This window comes from Vitis riparia, chromosome 5, assembly GCF_004353265.1.
Source record: "Vitis riparia cultivar Riparia Gloire de Montpellier isolate 1030 chromosome 5, EGFV_Vit.rip_1.0, whole genome shotgun sequence".
Taxonomy (NCBI): Eukaryota; Viridiplantae; Streptophyta; class Magnoliopsida; order Vitales; family Vitaceae; genus Vitis; species Vitis riparia.
The window spans coordinates 20,287,553-20,309,934 of record NC_048435.1 but is presented as its reverse complement, the minus strand read 5'-3'; the positions used below and the strand labels follow the sequence as shown (position 1 = coordinate 20,309,934).

The 22,382-nt window shown below is 33.9% G+C and overlaps 1 protein-coding gene and 1 long non-coding RNA gene across 5 annotated transcripts; both read left to right on the top strand.

Annotated features, from left to right (window-relative positions):
* Positions 1-1,002: 1,002 nt before the first annotated feature.
* LOC117914212 lies at positions 1,003-6,514 on the top strand. 3 transcript variants are annotated; one of them, XR_004651239.1, is made up of 4 exons: positions 1,003-1,081; positions 1,993-2,044; positions 2,155-2,268; positions 6,188-6,514. It is a non-coding gene; the product is annotated as an uncharacterized LOC117914212 (long non-coding RNA). The 3 variants fall into 3 exon arrangements; XR_004651238.1 differs by having other exon boundaries at positions 2,141-2,268; XR_004651240.1 differs by lacking the exon at positions 1,003-1,081 and adding an exon at positions 1,295-1,356 and having other exon boundaries at positions 2,141-2,268.
* A 5,821-nt stretch (positions 6,515-12,335) lies between these two features.
* Positions 12,336-22,139, top strand: LOC117914916. 2 transcript variants are annotated; one of them, XR_004651325.1, is made up of 4 exons: positions 12,336-12,395; positions 13,328-13,379; positions 20,928-21,782; positions 21,890-22,139. XR_004651325.1 is itself a non-coding variant. In XM_034830437.1 (4 exons), the coding sequence occupies exons 1-3, from the start codon at positions 12,377-12,379 to the stop codon at positions 21,656-21,658; spliced, it is 612 nt and encodes a 203-aa protein (XP_034686328.1). In that variant the 5' UTR covers positions 12,354-12,376; the 3' UTR covers positions 21,659-21,782; positions 21,890-22,139. The 2 variants fall into 2 exon arrangements, 1 of the variants encoding a protein (XP_034686328.1); XM_034830437.1 differs by lacking the exon at positions 13,328-13,379 and having other exon boundaries at positions 12,354-12,395; positions 20,928-21,291; positions 21,430-21,782.
* The last annotated feature ends 243 nt before the right edge of the window (positions 22,140-22,382 follow it).

Sequence of the window (22,382 nt, the reverse complement as noted above, 5' to 3'; positions counted from 1 at the left end):
GGCTAACAAATGGTATAAATTGTTTGATAACTTCTGTAACAATTCCATAAAGAGTCACAGAGGCACATGGTTTTAGTAGGCATTACTGCGCACGAGGCGATGTAATGAGGTCTCTTGTGCGCCTAACCTATGATGAAGTGCAAAGGCGAGGCTTATGCACAAAAGGAGACCTGACCCACAATTTTTTTTTTTTGGGTCCCGTGGCCAAAAAGATGTCATTGTGGACTTAAAAATGGCAATTTGTTTTTTAATATTATTTTGAAATGCATTTTAAAAAAGGGATTTTTTGGAAAATAAATACAAAAATATCAAATTTTTTATGTCGATTTATTTCACCTATATTGTTCTTATATTAAACTCATTTAAATTTTAGTGTAAAAAGTGAACTTAATTTATTTTTCCATGTTTTGCAAAGCTGAATTTCATATGTAATCGACTTTAAGTTTGTGGGTGGCACAACATTCCCCTCTTCTAATGTTACGTCATTGGTTCAAACCCTTTCAACCATTACTTCTTAAAATCTAGTTTTCCCCAGCTGATGTGACCTGAAGTTGATTGACGCAGCTGGGCGGCCAACTAAAGCAGCTGGGCTAGATGATGTGACCTGAAGCTGATTGACGCAGTTGGGCGGCCAACTAAAGCAGTTGGGCTAGATGACGTGACCTAGGCCCACAACAGCGTGGACCGTGTGAGACGAGCCGGGGAGGAGGGATTTTGGACAATGTTTCCGAAAAAACGCAACCCGGGGATTAAATGAAAAAGGAAGGGTTTAGCATTAAATTTGCAATGTGTTTGTATAATCAATTCTACTAATTGCTTTACATTTGACTAAATTTCGTTATACACTTTTACCGACATCAAATGGACAACCTTAGTAGTTTCCAAAACATTTTTAATTTGTATTTTTCATTTTGAATTGGGTCAAAATTGGATTGGGCCCATTCAGCCCAAATTCCATCCGACAATAACCCCACCCTAATAAACTCGCACAAAGCGGTGGCCCTACTCCCCACTTTTTCTTCTTCTCCAGGTGGTTTTGGTTTTCTCATTGCAGTTGCTTGAATGGCTCCTTCATCTGGAGGTACGTGCCCTTTGGGCTCTCTCTAGAACGCTGATTTCATTTTGGGTATAGTTAGATCTGCGATGTGTGTGTTCAAATGATTTGATTTCCATGGCTACGGCATCTGATCAGCATCATTGATTTCTTTTGTTGTTCCATCTCATGGTGGATTCCCAGTTCTTCCTAAAACTTTAACTCTCTAATTCGACAAATTGGTTTCTGTTGTTCTGCAGATTCAATTTAAACTTTCCTATTAATTTCAATATTGAGAATAAAGGTTGATCTCATTTTTCTAGGTATATTTTATCCATCATTTTGGTCTAGAATTTGATGATGCTGGAGAGACTGCTATATTTTATTTGATCTAGATATTTTGATGTTGCCTAATTGTTGGGCTATGTTTGCTTCCCGGGTAAATTTGAGGAAAAATGGGATGGAAAGTAAATGCAGAAGAAAAAAAAAAAAAAAAAAAGTGAAAGAAAATTATAAATTGATTTAAAGATAATAAATGGTTTTATTTTTTAACGCTACTTCAAGTTTTTTTATTTTATTTTACCTCTTCCACGGAAAGATTCAATAATATGAAAATGTATAAGTTTTTAAGCTAATTTTAGTTATATTTGATTTCTTTTATATTTTTTTTTTTAGTAAAAATGAAAATATGAAAATTATTTTATTTAATATGTTTTTTCTATATATATATATATATATATATATATATATATATGAAGAATTTAACGAGTACCTCTCAAATATTATGTCATGATGAGCAAGGATCATATTGCTAGGAATTTGTCATTCAATAAACAAAAGAACGATGAAATGCTTGATTTGGTAAATTGGGAATGTGAAGAAGAACTAGTGATCATCAATTGTGTCTTTATTGCTTCTAAGCATGATGAAATATTTACTATCTTATTTATGTGTTTTAGGTTTACTTCATGTGGATACAAAGTCTAATGGCATGAGTGGAGTCAGAAAAAGGTACATCTATTATATTTTCCTTTTTTTTTCTTTTAATAAAAGTAACACATTTTTCTATTTTGCTTATTTATTTCATTTTTTTTCTTTTAATAAAAGTAACATCTAAACAGCTGACCAAACGAGCTCCTTTTCGCTTGCAATTTTGAGGAAAAGTTCTACTCGACACGAGGAACATTCCTACGATGACTGATTTCGTTTTCAACGGTCGGATTGTTAGAGCTGCGGTAAGGAGACTTAACCCTATAATTTTTATTTAATACATTTTTCTTTAAAAGAAAATTATAAATCTCGTTGTTGGAAGGTAAATATGTAATATTTATGATGTAAGAAAGTTTATTAGGTGATTTAAAAATTTTCCTTTGGATTTTTGTATGATAATGAAAGTGATTAATTAGGGAAAATAATTGTATTAGATTATTGAAATTATTGAGATTGTTGAGAAATAATGAAATATTGGTGGAAATTATACTTAAGTGATGTTTGAATTATTGAAAATTTATTTGGTTGTTTTTGGTAATTTTATTGTGGATAAAATAATTATATTTGATTATTGGAATTATTGGGATTGTGGAAAAATTATGGAATTTTGGTATAGATTATGTTCAATTGAGATTTCAATTATTGGAAATTTATTTGGTTGGTTTTGGTAATTTTATTGTGGATAAAATAATTATATTTGATTATTGGAATTATTGAGGTTGTGGAAAAATTATGGAATTTTGGTATAATTGTAATTTTAATGATATTTGGACTAGTTGGAATTTTATTTGATATTGTGATATTTGTGAATGAGAATAATTAACCTCATTGCATTTCATTTGCATCATGGTTGTGTGAAGGGAAAAAAAAAAATTGTGAAAAGTGCATGAAATGAAAAAAGAAAGGAAAAATAAAATAGTAATGAAAAGTAAAGGCTCGTGTGAGACGAATTAAGAAGGGAGTGAGATCCCTAGGGTGAAAGACCCAATAATCTACCTTGGGAAGACTCCAAATGAAGAGTGTATTTGGATACGGATGCATATTCTTCGGTGAAAGCCTGATAACGATAGTGCATTGTATGACTGTGTGTCACATATCCACATGCATTTTATTTAATTGTTGAATTGTTATAATTATAGAAATTAATATATGTGGGTTGATCAATTACGGTGGAATGATTATTTTGTGTACACGTGAACCTTAGTAAATTGAAGTGTTAGTTGGAGGAGGCACTAGTATGATTTATATTCAGAAAAAAAAAAAAAAAAAATTCAGAGCATTTTAGTTGATTGTTAGAGTGGATTAAGAGGAACTTTTAGGGTCAAACCTTTGACCTGAGATCATGAGCCAAATTCTAGGTCGCTCGGATTTGGGTTGTGACAACGTGGTATCAGAGCCAATGTTGCAATAATACCTTAGGGTCAGTGTTTGTGTGTATTGTTATGTTTATGATTTTCTGTATGTATTTAGTTAATGAGCTGATTATTAATTAAATTATTTAATTGCTTATTCTTGATGTTTGAAAAATCTTGTTATAATGTTTGTTGATGATAGTAAGAAGTGTTATGGTGTTAATTATGTTGAATTATGTATTATGGTTGTATGAAAGTGAAACTTTTTAATAGTTGTTGAAGTTGCTAAATGGTTATATGTGAATTTATTTTGCTCACTTTGGAAGTGTGGCTGGATTAGGGTTTGTTAGGATTGAAATGGCGGGAAGACTAAGAAGAGAAAGAACTGAAAGAGATGAGGAGTTAAAGTTGGTAAGGGAAGAGCTCCGGGAAGTAAGAAGAGAGTTATGAGAGACTCCTCGGTTAATGAGAGACCAAGGTTCTAGGAGGTCAGGAGTTACCCAAGGCCAAGAGGATTCAGACCGTTCCTAGAGGAGCCGCTCTACTAGGCCAATAATGAGCCAAATGGAGGCAATGAAGAGGTTTATGGTGATGCAACCTCCATCTTTTAATGGAGAGCCCAATGCTGAAGCAGCGGAACATTGGTTGAGGAGAATGAAGAGAATTCAGTGGAATTGAACATACCTGAGGAAAAGAGGATAAGTTTAGCGGCGTATATGTTAGTAGACAAAACGGATTTTTGGTGGGAATCAATGAAGAGAGTATATGACACTGAGGTGATGATTTGGGATGAATTTGAAAGAATCTTCTTGGACTAATATTTTGGAGAGGTGGTTAAGCATGCCAAGATGATGGAATTTGAGCACCTCAACCAAGGAACTATGTCAGTGTTGGAATATGAATCTCGTTTTGCAGAGTTGTCTAGATTTGCCATGGGGATGATTAGTGAGGAAGGAGAGAAGACCAGGAGGATGGGATTTGAGCACCTCATCCAAGGAACTATGTCACTGTTGAAATATGAATCTTGTTTTGCAGAGTTGTCTAGATTTGCCATGGGGATGATTAGTGAGGAAGGAGAAAAGACTAGGAGATTCTAGTAGGGGTTGAGGCTTGTTATTAGAAATAAATTGGTCCCATTGGCTATAAGAGACTATTTTGAGTTGGTTAAGAGAGCTTTATTGGTGGAGTAAGACATAGAGGACACCAATCAAATTCGAGAACAAAGGGGGGACAGAAAAGGGAAACAAAAAGTGGGGGAAAGTCCTCAGAGGAGATCCCAGAGCCAGCAGCAGAGGTAGAGAGGTCAACAATTTGAGGGACATTCTTCATTCTATGCAGGAGGTGAGCAGAGTGCTCAAAGGGTGGCTACTACTAGAGTATGTTATGGTTGTGGGGTGGTAGATCACTTATGAAGGGCTTGCCCATTAAGAGGCGCACAACAAACTTGATTTCAACCTCAAGGAGACCCCTAATAATAGCTAACATTGCCTTTCTTATATGTTTTTAGATGCAAATGTGACTCCTAAAGTTCCACAGATGGGGCAGGGACGGCTTCAAGATGCCCCAGGAGATTTTGGAGCAGCCTAATGGATTGTAGTGTATTTGTTATGTTGGTTTATTTTGAAACTTGTATTAGCAAACTTTAAAACTATATATTTGTAATGAGACTTTATTTTGATTAATTTGCTCAACTATGAAATCTTATTTCTAGACTTTTGTGATAATTATTATATCTTGTGGCTCTTGAGTAGAGGTTGATATATTATTAAATTGGATTGTTAGTTGGAGGGAGCACTAGTGTGGTTTATGTTAAAAAATAAAATAAAATCAGAGCGTTTTGGTTTACTGTCAGTGTGGATTAGGAGGAACCCTAGGGTCAAAACTTTGACCTGTGATCATGGGCCAAATTCTGGGTCGCCCGGAACTTGGGTCGTGACAATTAGTGTCGTGTTCATGTGTGTTAGTGGAATGACTGTTGTTTAGTATTTGAATTTAAAATTGAGGTATGTTGCTTAATTTGGATCAACAAGGTTAATCCTAAGGATGTTTTAGGATATGTTAGTCTCCAATAATTTTTTATCCATTTCTTTTCTAATATCGTTTGTCATTAATTTCATCACTTACTCATTTTCAATTTAGGAAACCTAGATATCCGGTTCAAATATCCTGGCATGAAAAATGTCTCTTTTATTTTTTATTTTTTCATGTGCATGACCTCAATTAACCTCACGATGCTTCAACAAATTTATAAATAAAAGCTTTGCTAAATAACATAAAGAAGTGGGTCAATTTATGCCTACATAGTGTTGACTGAAAATAATGTCAACTTCCTTCATATTTTTCATGAAGCCTATGCCTGATGTTGCCTAAGCTAGTGGCCCTATTAATATACTGAATAGAAACCTACTTATCTATATGTTTGTTTATTCATCACTACCTTCTACTTTTTTCCTAAAGTTATCAAAAGAAGTGAAGTTTATCTTTAAATAATATTGAGACAATTTGCAGTGATTCGGTACACTATCAACAATGATGTGAATCCATTGATGTTGTAAAAGCTTTATTCATTTCTCATCTCTTTAGGAGATGCAATGAATGATGAGGATGAATCTAGTTTATTCATATATTTGAAAATTATGTCCTTATAAAGTTAAGTAATTAATTAACAATGCAATTATTTGAATGAGTCTAGTTTAGACATCGAACTCATGATGAAAGGCAGAACATGGACATATAAGTTTGGTAACTTTGAGCAATTAATATTTAATTAAGAATATAATTAACCAATAATATAATGTTTGCCATTTTGTAGATAACATAGTGGGCTTGCAAGGAGGGGCGTTGGGCCTAACAACCCACCAGAATTTTGGTCAACTGGCAGTTGACTGGTTCGTCTAAAACTGGACGATTTGACTATCGGTTCAAGCGGTTCAAAGCTGGTCCAACCTTGAATGGTCCAATTCGCCGGAGAGGCTGTTGGTTAGTGGTCAGATTGACCGGTTCAATCTGGTTTTCAAAACAATGCTTTTATCTCACTTCAACTTTTTTAGGTGATTCAATAGATCTATACTAGAATGTATGATTAATAACCTCCTTTCACTTTTAATACTATAATTATAAGCTTAGTTGTGTTTCTGTATTTTTTTGTTGAAATTATCTAAAGAAGGGATGAATAGATGGTCCTGATAATATTTAAGCCTAAGTGAAACATCCTAAATAAATAAATTTGAGATATATATATTAGATTAATAAATTGAATTAGTTGTCATCTTTAGATTACTTGGATTTAAATGTATTTTTAAAACTAGTCTTGTTAGATTTTACAAGAGTTTTGACAATTTAAAATAAATTCAAAGCCCGTTTAATAGTGATTTGAAAATTTTTATCATTTAAATGTTAGAAATGCAAAAAATGTTTTTTAGAATCACTCCCAAACGCATTCTCAATTACATGTAAAAACACTTGATATACATAGAAAATCACTAATATCAATTGCTTCAATTTTTGTAGATGCAAAAATTATAAATTTATTAATCATAGCAAAAATGTATTTATTAGTAGTTTTACCTTATAACAAAACATATCAATTTCTTCAATAAATAAATAATCTCAATTAAATAATAAAATCTTTTGGTACCAATTCAGGCTAATGTACTAATTTAATAATCTTTTTAAATGTATAAGATAATAATTGTTTTAGAAATCCTTAAGGATCCAAGGGAATATACATTAATAATGTATGAAGTTTATAAAAAATAACAAACAAAAATTTATAATTCAGTATTTACTGATTTTTATAACTTATATTTTTCTTATAATATCGCATATTTACAACCTTATTGTCTTCTATATATAATATCAATCTTTGATTCAATATTTTTTCTTTTTAGGAGTCTTTCTATCCTTTATAAATAATAACCATATCTTTTTTTTTAGAATGTCTTAAGTTTTTATATTAACTTTTGAGTTCGTTCATTATTTTTGTATTTATAAGTTATACATGTATAAATAAAAGAATCATAATATCCTCTCTTAATTAATAAATTTTCATTTATTGATAAACCAATAACTTTGCTAAGATAATAATTTCTCTTGATTCTATAAATATTATTTTATATCGGTTTTATTATAATATTTGAAGAAAAATCATTAACCCAAATTCTTATATCCCAATTTTCCTTTAATAATTTTGGAATAAAACAAAATGATTGCGATATAATTCTCAAAACTCTCAATCTAAATCCTAAAATCTCCGACCCCGCATCCATGCCAAACATCACTCCAAATGAATAAACAAAATCCATTGGTGTTAACACAAATTAATGAAGTAGGCAAAATTTGACCCACAAGCAACAAATAATTTTTACCTAAATTAAAGAATAAAATCATGTAAAAACCATATATATATAATGTGGAAGTAAAGAAGAAAATAAAGTACATGTGGCAACCTGTACACATGGCTTCTTGTGCTCGCGGGGCCTTTCTCTACATGCCACATACTCACCTAAATAAATACCACTTGACGTGACTGCCCTTTGGATTGGCTTGGACGGAAATGAAGCAAAATGTAGGAATTTGAAAGCGACGTTCCTCTACTCACAATAAGAGAATTCATCTCACTCAGTTTTTTGTTGCAAAGAAAATGACCCATTTGACCATCATCCATGAGCACATAAACGTGGGGAACAAATCAAGAAACAACTTTGTTTTCGTACAATGCGGGGCGGTTGAGCCCAAGCCGTACAAGTATAACCGACCATTGCAACTAAAACCAACATAAAAGTCAACTCAGAGGCAAAAAAACACACACACTGCCACTCTCTAGTTCTTTTCATGACTCTTGGGGTGGCCTTTCATATTCAAAACAAAGGTTAATGTTGTTGCACGGAATTTTGGCGTGCCGTAGGAATTTTTGTCTGTCAACTGGGGTGTGCTCATATGGCAACATGCATGGAGGGGTGCAGTACCCAATGCATGTTTATCTTGTTTAATTTGTGCTGCCGGCCATCACTTGGGGCATAGTGCACACCTTTGCAAGGAATTGGGCAGACCGGGTGTCCAGTGCGCTCCCGGCCATTCTTGAGAATGTGGAGACACCCAGCTGTGCTGATAACGGAAATTAAGGACTTTTAGGCACTGTTGATCACATTAATTATGAATACCCTCAATTGGGGGAGGATTCTGGTTGATTAATTATGTCCTTAGTGGATTCTTTGTAAAAAAAAATTGTCTAATAACTTTAGGAAACATTTCCAATATTTCTGATAATTAAAATTTTTTATCAAAAAAATTGCTTTCAAATGTTAAAAAAAATAGAAACTCTTTATAAAATTACTTTCAAACAAACTATGAGTGAATAGTCAAGTACCTATTATGTTTGAGAGAAGAGTGGTGAGCTTTTGAAATTGAGAGATTGAAGTTCTAAGATAACTTCTCTCTATGGTGCTTCAACTCTAGGTGTAACGCCCAAACATTTTCTTTTAAGGGTAATTTAGGAAATTACTAATAATAATTAAATTAGTTAATTAATTAATTTAATAAAAAGGAAGAAGGGTAAAAGTGTAATTTTACGAATAAATACCCTAGGTATAAATTAGAAATTTTATTCTTTCCGTTCTTTTCTGAATAGAGTTCCTGTTCGTAAAATTTCAGAGAACGTAGGTTGGAGTCAGATTTCAGGGTTGAAGAACAGATCTCTATAGGTAAGATTCTAACCCCTAGTTTAATATTTTAGATTCATTGATTAATTTCAAACACATTAGATATATTTTTTTTGGAAAACCCCAAATCTAGATTAGGGTTAGATTATTTTTTTTATTTCGTTTTAATATCAAAATAGTGAAAATTTAAGATTTTGATTTATTGTTGGAAATTGGAAATTCTTAAGCTTTTAGGGAAAAAAAAAAAATTGGAAGACGCGTGTACACACTGTGGAATTGGAGAATGGCTTAAGAATTAAAAAAAAAGAAAAAAAAAAAGGAGGACGCGTGTGCACACTGGAATGGGAGAATGACAATATATATATATATATATATATATTATTATTATATTGACAATAATGGATAAAGTTTATGTTTGAAAAAAAAAACTAGAGAATAGAAGTTTTAAATAAAAGAAAGTAAAGTTTTTGGTATTATAATTATACTAATGATGAGTATAAGCTAATAAATAGAATAAAATTTAATTAGTAAAATAAATAGTAAATAGTTAAGTTATGAGGCGTTCTTTGACTTAAATTAGAAAAAAAAATTATAATTAAATAAGGAATATGGTAATTAAATTATTACTTTGTTAATCAGAAATATTAATCTTAATATTTAGAAATTTTAGGATTATCAGATTTATATTTTGAGGTAAATAGTAATAGTTGTCTTTTATTGTGTTAGGTGAGGAGTAGACTTTTCAGGGTTATTTTTCCTTCAAGGTCTTTGCATATTTTGAGGTAAGGGAAGTTAATGCAATATTTATAAAATTAAATTATTTTATATGTTATTTTGAATTGTGGAAAAGAAAATGATATTTTGTTACCATGCATGGATCAAACTGTTTTGCACTAAATATTATGTTGGAATATTTTGTTTTATTTATGACACAAAATATGAAGATATTATGTTGTGTAAATTTGAATACTTGAACAAAAACATCACTCTGGTTTATTTGGCCCTTGTCAACGGGATATAATAGTTGACTATTCGGCCCTGTCAACGGGATATAATAGTTGACCTTTACATTTCATGGTGGGAATGTAATTGATTTGGACCCCAACCTCTAGGGGTTTGGTTAGAGGTTACTAGTACTAGTAGTGTTTGGTTCCTTCCATCAGGAACAATTTGAGGCTAACCACCCATTTGAAAAGTCCCACCTAATTGGGCATTTGATATTTGATAACCAGAGTAATGAAAATTGAATGGATTTGATTGAATCTTATGTGAAAGTGTTTGAATTTGATATGAAAATGGTTGGTTGAATTTTGAATATATTAGTATTTTTGAAACTCTGATATTTAATGAGAAAAAAAAATGATATCTCCTATTTGAAATGAAAATATTTGATCCATGAACTGCATTAATATTCCTTATTGGGTTGTGAGCTCATTCCCAATTGTTGAAAATTTTTCAGGTACTTTTAGTTCGGGTAAGGAGTGATGGCTAGGTTGAGGAATAGTCATCATTAGGATTTGACTTAGGATTTTATGTTGGATTTTGTTTAACTTTAGTTATGTTCATTTGAATCTTTTAGTATTTGGAAGCTATTTGGATATTGATCCTTTAAATTTTATGTTAGTTCAAAGTTGAGTTTTGAAGATTTTGAAGTTTGTTTTAGTACTTGAATTGTTTAAGTTTGCAATTTTTTTGGACAATGGATTTTGGATAGTGGATGTTTTAGTGTTGAAATCGAATTTTCAGGATTTTAGATTTTGTTCCACTACTTTGAACAGGTACTTGGTAATTAGTAACTTCCGATTACAAGATAATTGTTTGGGTTAGGTTACACTGTAAGCCTTCAGATTTGAAGTGTGAAATGACCGTCACGCCCTTGGAGTGGGTTTTGGGGCGTGACACTAGGCATCTAACCCCGAATTCATTCCATGTACTCGAGGTACCTTTTACTATGGTGCACAAACTCCATTAAACTTACCCCACCACTCTTAAGCTCAATTAAGCGTTTTAGTATGAAACATCTTCAAAGAAATTGTAAGAAGAAATTTAAAAACATGTATACATATTTTGGTAATTCAAACCCTTTTTGAGAGGAATAAAGGTAATAGTTAGAGATATCATATTGATTAAGTATGAACATACTAATAATAAAGGCATCAAGTGATGGTAGAGAAGCAACCTCTCGGAGTCCACCTTAACACATTAGAGTGAACCCTTACTCCATTCACTCTTATAATGTGATAAATGCTTTCATCTTAAAATTGGTTGAAAACAAGAGTTGTAAAATTTGACATGATTTGTTGATACGATTCGTCAACATGATTCGAACCCAACTTAACATTTTTTTTTTGTGTGAATTTTGATTGAATATAATTAGTTTTGGATCAAATTCGTATTCACTTGTATAACTTGCTTAATAAATATGTAGTTTTTGGGTTTATATAAACACAAATTTGACTTGAGTTAACTTATTTAATAATTCCGTGATTAATCTAATTATAATTTTAAATTATTTAATTCATATTTGACTCATTTTAAACTTGCTTTTTAAATAAATAAGTTAACTAAATTATAAATATATTTGATTGAAACATTAATAATATAAATTTATATAAAAACTAACTCAATTTTATTGTTATTGGATTGTGAAACCTAAATTGGTCTTCTTGCACTTCATAGGGAATATCGAGGGGTTGAACTCCCTACTAAACTTGCATGAATCGAATTGTCTAGTTAGCTCATAGGGGTTGAAGTGGCAACGTTTTATTTTTTATTTTATGAATTACGAGTTTGTATCAAAATCCAGCTTGCACAAGAAGCTGTTAATAAACTTGGGTTATTTATTCAAGGACGTCAAATATTCTCACTTCGTCGAAATTTTAAAATCTTAAAATAAATAAATTTTTGAAAGCACAAAGTCAATTTCCGTTTTTTTAATAATTTATACAGAAAATTTTATTTTAAAAACCTAAGACTCATTTGTAACAATCATTGTATCTTTCTTAGCATAGATATATGGAAGAGTGCAATGGGTGAGGGAAAATAGGGAAACTAGGATGGGAAGTTCATTCATAAACTAACTTTGTGGGTTAGTGTAAAATTATTGATTTTGCAATCAAACCCAAGGAGGAGATTTTTTCTATTTCATGGAGGATGTGAATTTTTAGGATACACATTTTTAATTTGTATTTTTCATTTTGGATTGGGTCAAAATTGGATTGGGCCCAATCAGCCCAAATTCCATCCCACGGACCCTAATAAACTCGCACAAAGCGTTGGCCCTACTCCCCACTTTTTCTTCTTCTACAGGTGGTTTAGGTTTTCTCATTTCAGCTGATTGAATGGCTCCTTCATCTGGAGGTACGTGCCCTGTGGGCTCTCTCTAGAACGTTGATTTCATTTTGGGTATAGTTAGATCTGCGATGTGTGTGTTCAAATGATTTGATTTCCATGGCTACAGCATCTGATCAGCATCATTGATTTCTTTTGTTGTTCCATTTCATGGTGGATTCCCAGTTCTTCCTAAAACTCTTTAACTCTCTAATTCGACAAATTGGTTTCTGTTGTTCTGCAGATTGAATTTAAACTTTCCTATTAATGTCGATATTGAGAATAAAAATTGGCCTCATTTTTCTAGGTATAATTTATCCATCATTTGGGTCTATAATTTGATGATGTTGGAGAGACTGCCATATTTTATTTGATCTAGATATTTTGATGTTGCCTAATTGTTGGGGTATGTTTGATTCCCGGGTAAATTTAAGGAAAAATGGGAGGAAAGTAAATACGGAGGAAAATAGAAAAAAAGAAAAAGTGAAAGAAAATTATAAATAGATTTAAAGATAATAAATGGTTTTATTTTTTAATGCTACTTCAAACTTTTTTTTTTTTTTTACCTTTTCCATGGAAAGATTCAATAATACGAAAATGTAGAAGTTTTTAGCTAATTTTAGTTATATTTGATTTTTTTTTGTATTTTTCTCAGCAAAAATAAAAATAAGAAAGTTATTTTATTTAATATTCTTTTTTGTTCCTTAGTACTTTCTTAAAACGAATTCTTATATGATGAAAATAGATATATGAAGAATTCAATGAGTAAAGCTACCTCTCAAATATCATCTCATGAGGATGAAGGACCAAATTGCTAGGAATTTGTCATTCAATAGACAAATGAACGATGAAATGCTTGATTTGGTGAATTAGGAATGTGAAGAAAAACTAGTGATGTTCAATTGTATCTTTATCGCTTCTAAGCATGATGAAATATTTACTATCTTATTTATGTGTTTTAGGTTTACTTCATGTGGATACAAAGTCTAATGGCATGAGTGGAGTCGGAAAAAGGTACATCTATTATATTGTGTTTACACATAATTGTTAGGGACGATAATGTTTTAAGGCCTTCATTGCCATACATTTTTGTGATAAGGACATGAAATACAAAAACCTTTCAAGGTTTAAGCTTTGAGGCATGCCTCAAGATGAGGTGTTAAGAAAGAACCTCAAGGCTCAAGCCTTTGTGTAGGATACCAGAGGCTTAAGCTTTCGCGTATGGTACTTGAGGCTTAAGCCTCACCATCGTGAGGCATACAATGTTGAGGCTTAAGTTTCATATTGTCACAACATTTTTACAAAATGGGCCTTTATTGTAGTTTTTGGTTTGAGCTTAAGTGGATCTAGGTTATATATTTGAGCCTCATACCTAGTGGGTTTTTAATTTTTTTTTGGGTGTCTAGGCTTCTATTTTATAAATTTTGAGTTTGGGCTTGAGTTCTAGCCCAAGTTATTCTTTTAAAAAGTAGCGGTTAGCTTTCTTTAACCTAAAAGAAAATAAGAGAAGAGATTCATAAGAAAATTGAGAGTTTGTGTTGGGGGTTGGGCCTACCATGGAAGAGTTGTTGTTGCTTATAGATTTCCTGCTATTGGTAGATTTTGGTGTAGTTGGTGTTGGAAAATTTTTATGTGGGCTAACATTAATTGAATAATTTGTATTTGCAAAAAACGAGTTGATGGATAGTCTATTACATAATGAACCAAATTAACTAGTGATCATATTTGGATTGAGTTTTGCATATTTTGAGTAAAAGCTCAATTGAGTGGCAAGTGTAGGCTATGGGTCTCATTGAAGCCCATTATGGGAGGACCCAATGAGAACCCAATATTGAGTTATGCTAAGTCCTCTCTCTAATCTAGATAAATGGTCTTTCTGTTTTCCCATAGAGCCACCATAACTGTTATCAAGATCATAAAGAGAAAGACTTGGTTGCAATAATCAATCACTTGTTTTTTGGTGATGATTTAAACAAATATGCTCTTTATAGTGATTTTCTATTGTTAGTATTCTTTAATCATGTATGGTTAATTTATGTGATTATGTAAATATTCTACATGTAGTATCAAAGCTAGGCTTACATGATTTAGGATCTACAATTGGAAATCAAAAATAAAATTTTTAGTTTCTTATTTTATTTTATTTTCGGAGCCAAATCTATGATTCATGACTGAGTATGGTTTTTTGGTTTCTTTTGATTGTGAAACTTTAGGCCTTTTGTCATAAGCTTGAAATTGATATATATATATTTTATTGGCAAACACATAACAAACATATATTAGAAAGGAGCCCCTTAAAGCAGGCCCAAAAGCATACAGGGAGTATACAAGAGGCGCCCAAGGGCACAAAAAGAAGCAGAAATACAATACCAGCCCTCACCTAACACCTAACCAATAAAAAAAACCGAGTAAAGAGAGAGGACCATCATTTACAATCGATTTAGTCCACACCCAAAGATTACAAACAAAAGAATTTTTCAACCTATTCATCAAAAGCTTCTCATTATCAAAAGTAATCCTATTTCTTTTCTTCTAAACCACCCAAAAGATACACAAAGGGGTTGCCTTCCACACATTTCTGCGCTTTTTGCCCAAATTAAAGCCATTCCACCCACTAAGGGTATCTCTAACCGAATAAGGTAGGACCCAAGTAACACCAAAAAGAGCAAACAATAATTCCCATAACACTCTTGCCCTGGAGCACTGAATAAGAATATGATCAATAGACTCTTCTTCTTCACAGCAAAGAAAACATCTGTTAGCTAAACACCGACCCCTCTTTTTGAGTTGATTCAAAGTTAGCACCTTACCCCAAAAAGCTTCCCAAGCAAAGAAACACACTTTAGTAGGCACACAAGGATTCCAAATAATGTTGATAGGGAACTGAACACCTCTTCTTGAATCTAAAATCCTATAAAGAGATTTGACTGAGAAAATCTCATCCTTTGTCTCTTTCCACAACAATTTATCTTCCAAAAAAGGATTAAGCCTCCTATCCCGAATTGTCAAAAGTAATCTCTCCACCTCCTCCACCTCCTAGTCATTAAAGGGCCTAGAGAAGGTAGGACTCCAAACCCCTTCTCCTCCCGAATGATCCCACATCTCCTCTATCCAAGCCTCTTTATATGTTGCAAAGGCATACAAAGAGGGAAAGGAAATGTAGAGAGTGAAATTCCCACACCAATTATCTTTCCAAAATTTCACCCTTCTACCATTCCCCACAGAGAAGCCCACCTTGTTTTGCAAAAGAGCACCTTCCTTTCTTATATCCTTCCAAAAGCCTACTCCAAAGCCCTCCCTGACTTCTTTAGAATACCACCTCCCTTCTTCCTTCCCGAACTTCCTACTAATGATGCGCCTCCAAAGAGTATCCCTTTCATTCGCAAAGCGCTAGTTCCACTTACATAAAAGGGCCCTATTGAGAGTAGACAAACGTCTAACTCCCAAACCACCCTTTCTTTTATCCAAACACACGGTATCCCAATTTACTAGATGAAGTTTTCTCTCCAAAGCTCCTTCTCCCCATAAAAAATCCCTTTGAATTTTTTCCAATCTTAAACTAACCACTCTAGGAATTCGAAGTAATGACATCAAGTATATAGGCATACTTGACAAGGTACTACGAATTAGAGTCATTCTCCCGCTTTTGGAGATAAATTGCCTTTTCCACTTGGAAAGCCTTTTCCGAAACCTCTCTTCCACTCCATCCCAAACGGCCACGGACTTGTGATTTGCCCCCAAAGGGATCCCCAAGTAAGAAGTTGGCAGCCTTCCCACTTTACAACCAACCTCATGAGCCAACAACTCCAAATTCTCAACTCTCCCAACCGGCAAGATTTCGCTCTTATCCAAATTGATTCTCAAACCTGATATGGCTTCAAACCACATCAACAACTAGCTTAAATAAGTCATCTGATCTTGGGATGTATCACAAAAAACTAAAGTATCGTCAGCAAACAACAAATGAGATACCACAGCCCTGTCTCCTCTTCTACCTTTTATCCTGCAGCCTGAAAGAAACCCCCCTCTCACAGCTTTATGAATAAGCCTACTAAAGGCCTCCATCCCAATCACTAAAAGATAGGGAGAAAGAGGACCCCCCTAACACAAATCCTTTGAACTATTGAAGAAACCCTCTGGAGTATCATTGATTAACACCGAAAAAGTTGCTGTGGAAATGCACCAAGATATCCAACCAGTCCACTTCTCCCCGAAACACATTCTTTGCAAAACAGACAACAAGAAATTCCAGTTTAGGTGATCGTAAGCCTTCTCTATATCCAGTTTACACAACACCCCGCTCTCATTTCTTTTCAGCATCGAGTCTATTGCCTTATTGGCAATTAGGGCTGCATCTAGAATCTGTCTTCCTTCAACGAACGCATTTTGAGCTGAAGACACCACATTTCCCACAACCTTTTTAAGCCTGTTAGCTAACATTTTCGCCAACAGTTTATACAACCCCCATACCAAACTTATCGATCTAAAATCCCTAAGATCCTCCGCACCCGCCTTTTTAGGGATAAAGACCAGAAAAGTTGAGTTTAGACTCCTTATGAATCTGCCATGCTCATGGAATTCCTTAAAGAAGCCCATAACCTCTACTTTCACAAACTCCCAACTAAATTGCCAAAAGCTGAAAGAGAACCCGTCTAAATCAGGAGCCTTGTCTCCATTCATATCTGAGAGGGCAGAAAAGACCTCTTCCTCTGTAAAAGCCTCCTCCAACCTAGCTGCCTCATCACCATCAATCCTATTAAAATCCAATCCATCCATAGATGGGTGCCATTCACTAGGACCTGTCAAAAGATTCTTAAAGGCTCCAATCCCCCCTCCCTCTGTTAACCAGGTTCTATTCACCTTTATCTTAGACAAGCAATTTTTCTTTCTGTGAGAGTTGGCCATTTTATGAAAAAAACCAGTATTTTTGTCTCCCTCCTTCAACCACACTTTTCTTGATTTTTGCCTCCAAGAAATTTCTTCCATGAGAACCCATTTTTCAAAATTCCCTTTTGCTTCCTTTCTAGCTTCCAACTCCTCCATATATAATATACGCCCCTTCTCCTGATTATCCCAGAATTCCACTTTGTCCAAGGCCAGCTTCTTATTCACTCCCACCTTCCCAAAAACATCATTGTTCCAAGATTTTAAGATGATTTTCAGTGCCTTCAATTTCTCTGCAAGGATGAAACTGAATGAACCACTGAATCTTAAACCTTGCCACCACCCGATCAACAAATCCTTAAAACCCTCCTCCTTAAGCCACATATTTTCAAACCGAAAGGGGACAGGCCCCCTCCTCACCCCTCCCCCATCCAATAGGATGGGAAAATGATCCGACATTGGCCTAGGCAGTGTACTCTGTACCACCCCATTAAAGTAGCCCTCCCAGTCCTCCGTCACAAAAAAACGATCAATTCTTGACATGGTTTGACTGTTCAACCCTTCACTCCAGGTAAATAGGCCCCCCTAAAGAGGGAGGTTCCTCAACTCCAGCTCATCAATCACCTCCGAGAATCTTCTCATTGAAGAAGACACTCTGCCTTATCTTCTGCGCTCATTTGGAAACCTGATCATATTAAAATCTCCTCCAATACACCATGGATCATTCCATAGCCCGCGGATGGCCCCTAATTCTTTGTAAAATACTTCTCTGTGTCTTCTCAGCGTAGGACCATACACTCCTGAGAAAGTCCATCTGAATCCATCTTCAACATTCTTAAAACGACAAGAAATGGAAAAGAGACCCATTTCCATTCCCGTTAGCTCTAACACCCTATTATCCTAGAATACTACCACCCTTCCAGCTGTATCCCTAGCATCCAAAGCTTCTCACTCCAAAAATCTCCCTACCCTTAGGCTCCGCACCATCCTTAAAGACATCTCGGTCATTTTAGTCTCTTGAAGGCATACTAAATCCACATTTTGGGTTCTAATTAAGGCTTTAATTAGTTTCTTTTTATTTCTATCATTCACCCCTTGAACATTCCATGATAGATTTTTTATCTTCATTTAATACACAAAACTCTGTCCCCTCCTCTTATGACCAACCCTTTCTTTCTGCTCTCACCATCATAATTGATCGAACATTCTAGCTTTTTTACTTCCCGATCAAACCTAGTCAATCCTAGAGTTCCCTTTTTCTTGCCTTGATCTCTTCTGGTTTTCAATCTTAGCAGCAATTTTAGGATTTCCCTCTCAACGCCTTCAGTCGAGAACCCCAACGACTTATTCAATTTCACCAAACTACTTTCATCCCACTTATTCCCAAGATTCGCCCTTTCTTGCATCACCTCAACAACATCTGACATAATATTACCCTTAGACTTTTCCTTCACCGAGTCCATCACCCACGGGCTGCCATCCTTCAACACTGCACACAACGGGGTTTGATACCCAACACCATCAACAGTCTCATCCAATCCCGAAGTGCCCCTCACCACCAAAGCCCGATCACACCCAGAGGAAGGAGTAGAAGAGAAGAAATCCTGAACCCTCCCATCCTCAACAAGATATGGCTCATACTTGGATGCCTCGGTTGTTAGCGCTTTGTCGGTTAACGGCGCCCTAGACTCCGATGGAAAAGCCTCTGAAACCCTCCGATTCCCTCCGTGACAGTAGGCGACCCCCTCGTCATCTCTAACACTAGCCTGCGAAGCCTCTTCTGTAGTCCTAGCTTCCATTTCCATTTCATCAGTGAGAGAGAGAGCCCTAACTCCTTTTATTCCCTCTGTCACGAGACTGCAGCCCATCTTGGCCATTCCTTCCCAGCCCACTAACGAGCCCTTGATATAAAAGGGCTTCTCCTCTCAGCCTAACTGCCACCCTTTTAAGATAAAAGGGCCTTGCAATTTCTTTGTTTAAATTGGGAGTAATTAAGTTTTTAAATTTTTCGAATTTTCTTGTTTAAAGATTCAAGAAAAATTTTATTTGTTCAAATTATTGTATTTTACTCAAATTAAACTCTTGGATTTTGTTGTTTACATATATTATAGGTAATATGTAGCATCAATTTCGTTTTTTTGGCTTAATTTGGTGAAAATTGAAAAATATGGGTATGAACCCTAGAAAATTCGTTTTATATATTTTTTTTAAAAAATTGAGTAAGATTGAGAAGTTTTTTGTTTAATTAATTGTTGTAGAGAGATTTCTTATATTGTTAAGGTAAAAATACATGTAAAATGAGGTCAAAATAGGTGTTAAAATAGAATTTTTCGATCTTGGCTATGGAGGTATAAAAACCAATTTTTGTTAATCAATTATGGGGATCTTTAAGTTGTTTTTTGATGATTAAATGACTTAGAATTGTTAGAAACAACCTAAAGTTTAAAACCTCTCAAGATCCTCATCAAAAAACATTCTTTTTTCAATTGTTTGTAAGCCGGGTAGCAACTGGGTCATTTAACCCGAATTGCAAGTTTTTTGACCTGTTGCTGGAGGTTGAAGATAACCTCCAGCACATGCCACATGTGCCACATGTGTTGCACATTCCCCACTTGCGGGTCAAGTGTGTGAGACGCGTGTAACCTCATCCGGTGTCCGCTTTGAGCCCCGTTTTTTCTTGTGCGCTCGTTTTTTTTGTCATCTATTTTTCTGGATATATTATTTTATTTTGTGGGGGTAAAAAATATTATTAAATAATTATTACCTATTTATGTGATTTAATTAGCTTAAAATTATTATTTGGTATAATTTTCTATTGAGAATTTACCAGAAATTATGCTAATATATATGGAATAGGAGTGTAGTACTCACTCTCTTTAGATTGAAACTTTTTCAAGCACACTCTCTTTAGATTGAAACTTTTTCAAGCATACTCTCCTACTTGGTCTAAATCACATAAACTAGTTAAATAATTAGTTTAAAGTGTAATAATAATAATAATTGTTGTTGTTCAAATTCTTGCAATTATAATTGATCATTGATCATTGAAAGTATAGTTTGTGATGTACTTCATCTTGTTTGATTATATGCATAATATGCACTATTGAATAATAATAATAATAATAATAATAATAATAATAATAATTGTTGTTGTTCAAATTCTTGCAATTATAATTGGTCATTGATCATTGAAAGTATAGTTTGTGATGTACTTCATCTTGTTTGATTATATGCATAATATGCACTATTGTTGTTGGACAATATTGTTTTTTAATTTACCAAATTTTGGAACGTTGCATGTGAATTGTTGAGGTTATTTCACCAAAGTGATTTAACCATCAAAATTTGCAAGTTTATGAGTTCTTATTTTGTTGAAGAGGAAAATTTTAGATTAATTTGTATAATCGTCTGCCCAAAGGGGGTTATTGTGCAAATTAATTTAACAACATGAGGATATTGAATGAGATAAATAATTTGATAAATTTGTTTGCCCAAAGGAAATAAATTTAATGAATTATTTGTTGATCTTCATGCTTAGAGAATAGTTGTTTATTGTGGACTCTGCCCAAAGGGGAGTGTATGATAATACAATTGATTATTGTATTGTATTGCTTATGCTTATTTAAACATTTTACCTATTACTCATAATTGATTTAGTTGCAAATTTTTGTCAATCAGTTTCTTTTGCTGTGAACAATAATAATGCTACAATTGAAATTCTAAGTGGATCGAACTATAAGAGATGGAGATCAAACATAGAGTTTGTTTTAGGAATGATGGACTTGGACATGGCTCTACGTGAAGATGAACCTCCTAAGCCTACTAATGAAAGCACTAAAGCTATGAGAGCTCATTCTGTGAAATGGGAAAGATCGAACCGTTTGAGTCTCATTTCAATCAAGAGGTCTATTGCTGAGCATCTCCTTGGAGGAATACTTGAGAGCAACAATGCTAAGGAATTTCTCGTTGTTGTGGGAAATAGATACCAAACATCTGACAATGCTGAAGCTGGGTATTTTATGGATGAATTGATGAATATGAGGTATAATGATATGAAAGGGGTTCATGAGTATATCCTAAAAATAGTGCATCTTTAGACTAAATTGAAAGCACTAGACATTCCCATTCCCGATAAGTTTATTGTTCATCAAACCCTCAATACTCTACCATCTTCTTTCAGCCAAATCAAGATTGCATACACCACCTTGAATCGGTCTTGGGGTGTGAATGACCTGATCGCTAAGTGTGTGACTGAGGAAGAAAAGCTGGAAAGAGAAAAGAATGAATCTGCTCATCTCGTTGCTCTTGGAAAACCGAATAATCAGAAGAGAGTTGAAAAGGCTAGAAAGCCCAACTTCCACAGTCATAAGAAAAGCAAGAATTCAAAGAAGAGTGAGAGTGAGAAGTAGAAGAATGGAAATGAAAATGCCAAGAACACAAACCTTAAGTGCTATCACTGCAACAAAAAGAGTCACAAGAGGGTTGATTGCTTTAAGTTTAAGAATTGTCTAGAGAAGAAAAAGAAGGAACATAGTATGTTATCTGCCTATGTCTATTTTGAATCTAATTTAGTTAATGTTCCTTTAGATTTATGGTGGCTTGACAGTGGTGCTACTGTTCATGTTGCAATTTTTTTACAGGGGATAAGAAATCTGAGGAAGCCAAGTGAAAAAGAGTCAAAGCTTAAAGTTGGCAGTGACATCGGGATTGATGTTGAACATATTGGGATTACTGTTTTAGAATTAGATTCTGGTTTTCAGCTTGTTTTAGACAATGTTTTTTTGTGTACATTCGTTTAGAAGGAATTTAATTTCCCTTTAAGTACTTGACAAAGCTGGATATAGTTTCACTTTTGCAAATAAAAGAGTTGAAGTGATTTATGACTCTAAAGTTATTGACAATTGTGTTTTGTCTGACGCGCTTTATAGATTGTCGTTGTTATCTGCTTGTTCTTATAATATTGAAAACAGTGTTGCTAAAAGACCTTTGACTAAAGAAAGATCTTCATTGTTATGGCATAAGCGTTTGGGGCACATTTCTAAAGAACGAGTAGAACGCTTAATTAGTTATGGGATTCTTTCTCGCCTTGATTCTGATGACTTAGAAATTTGTTGATTGTGTGAAAGGAAAATT

Coding starts and splice junctions, on each gene's coding strand:
- LOC117914916 (XM_034830437.1), top strand. Junction 21,292..21,429: donor GATGAATTGATGAATATGAG/GTATAATGATAT, acceptor ATCTTCTTTCAG/CCAAATCAAGATTGCATACA.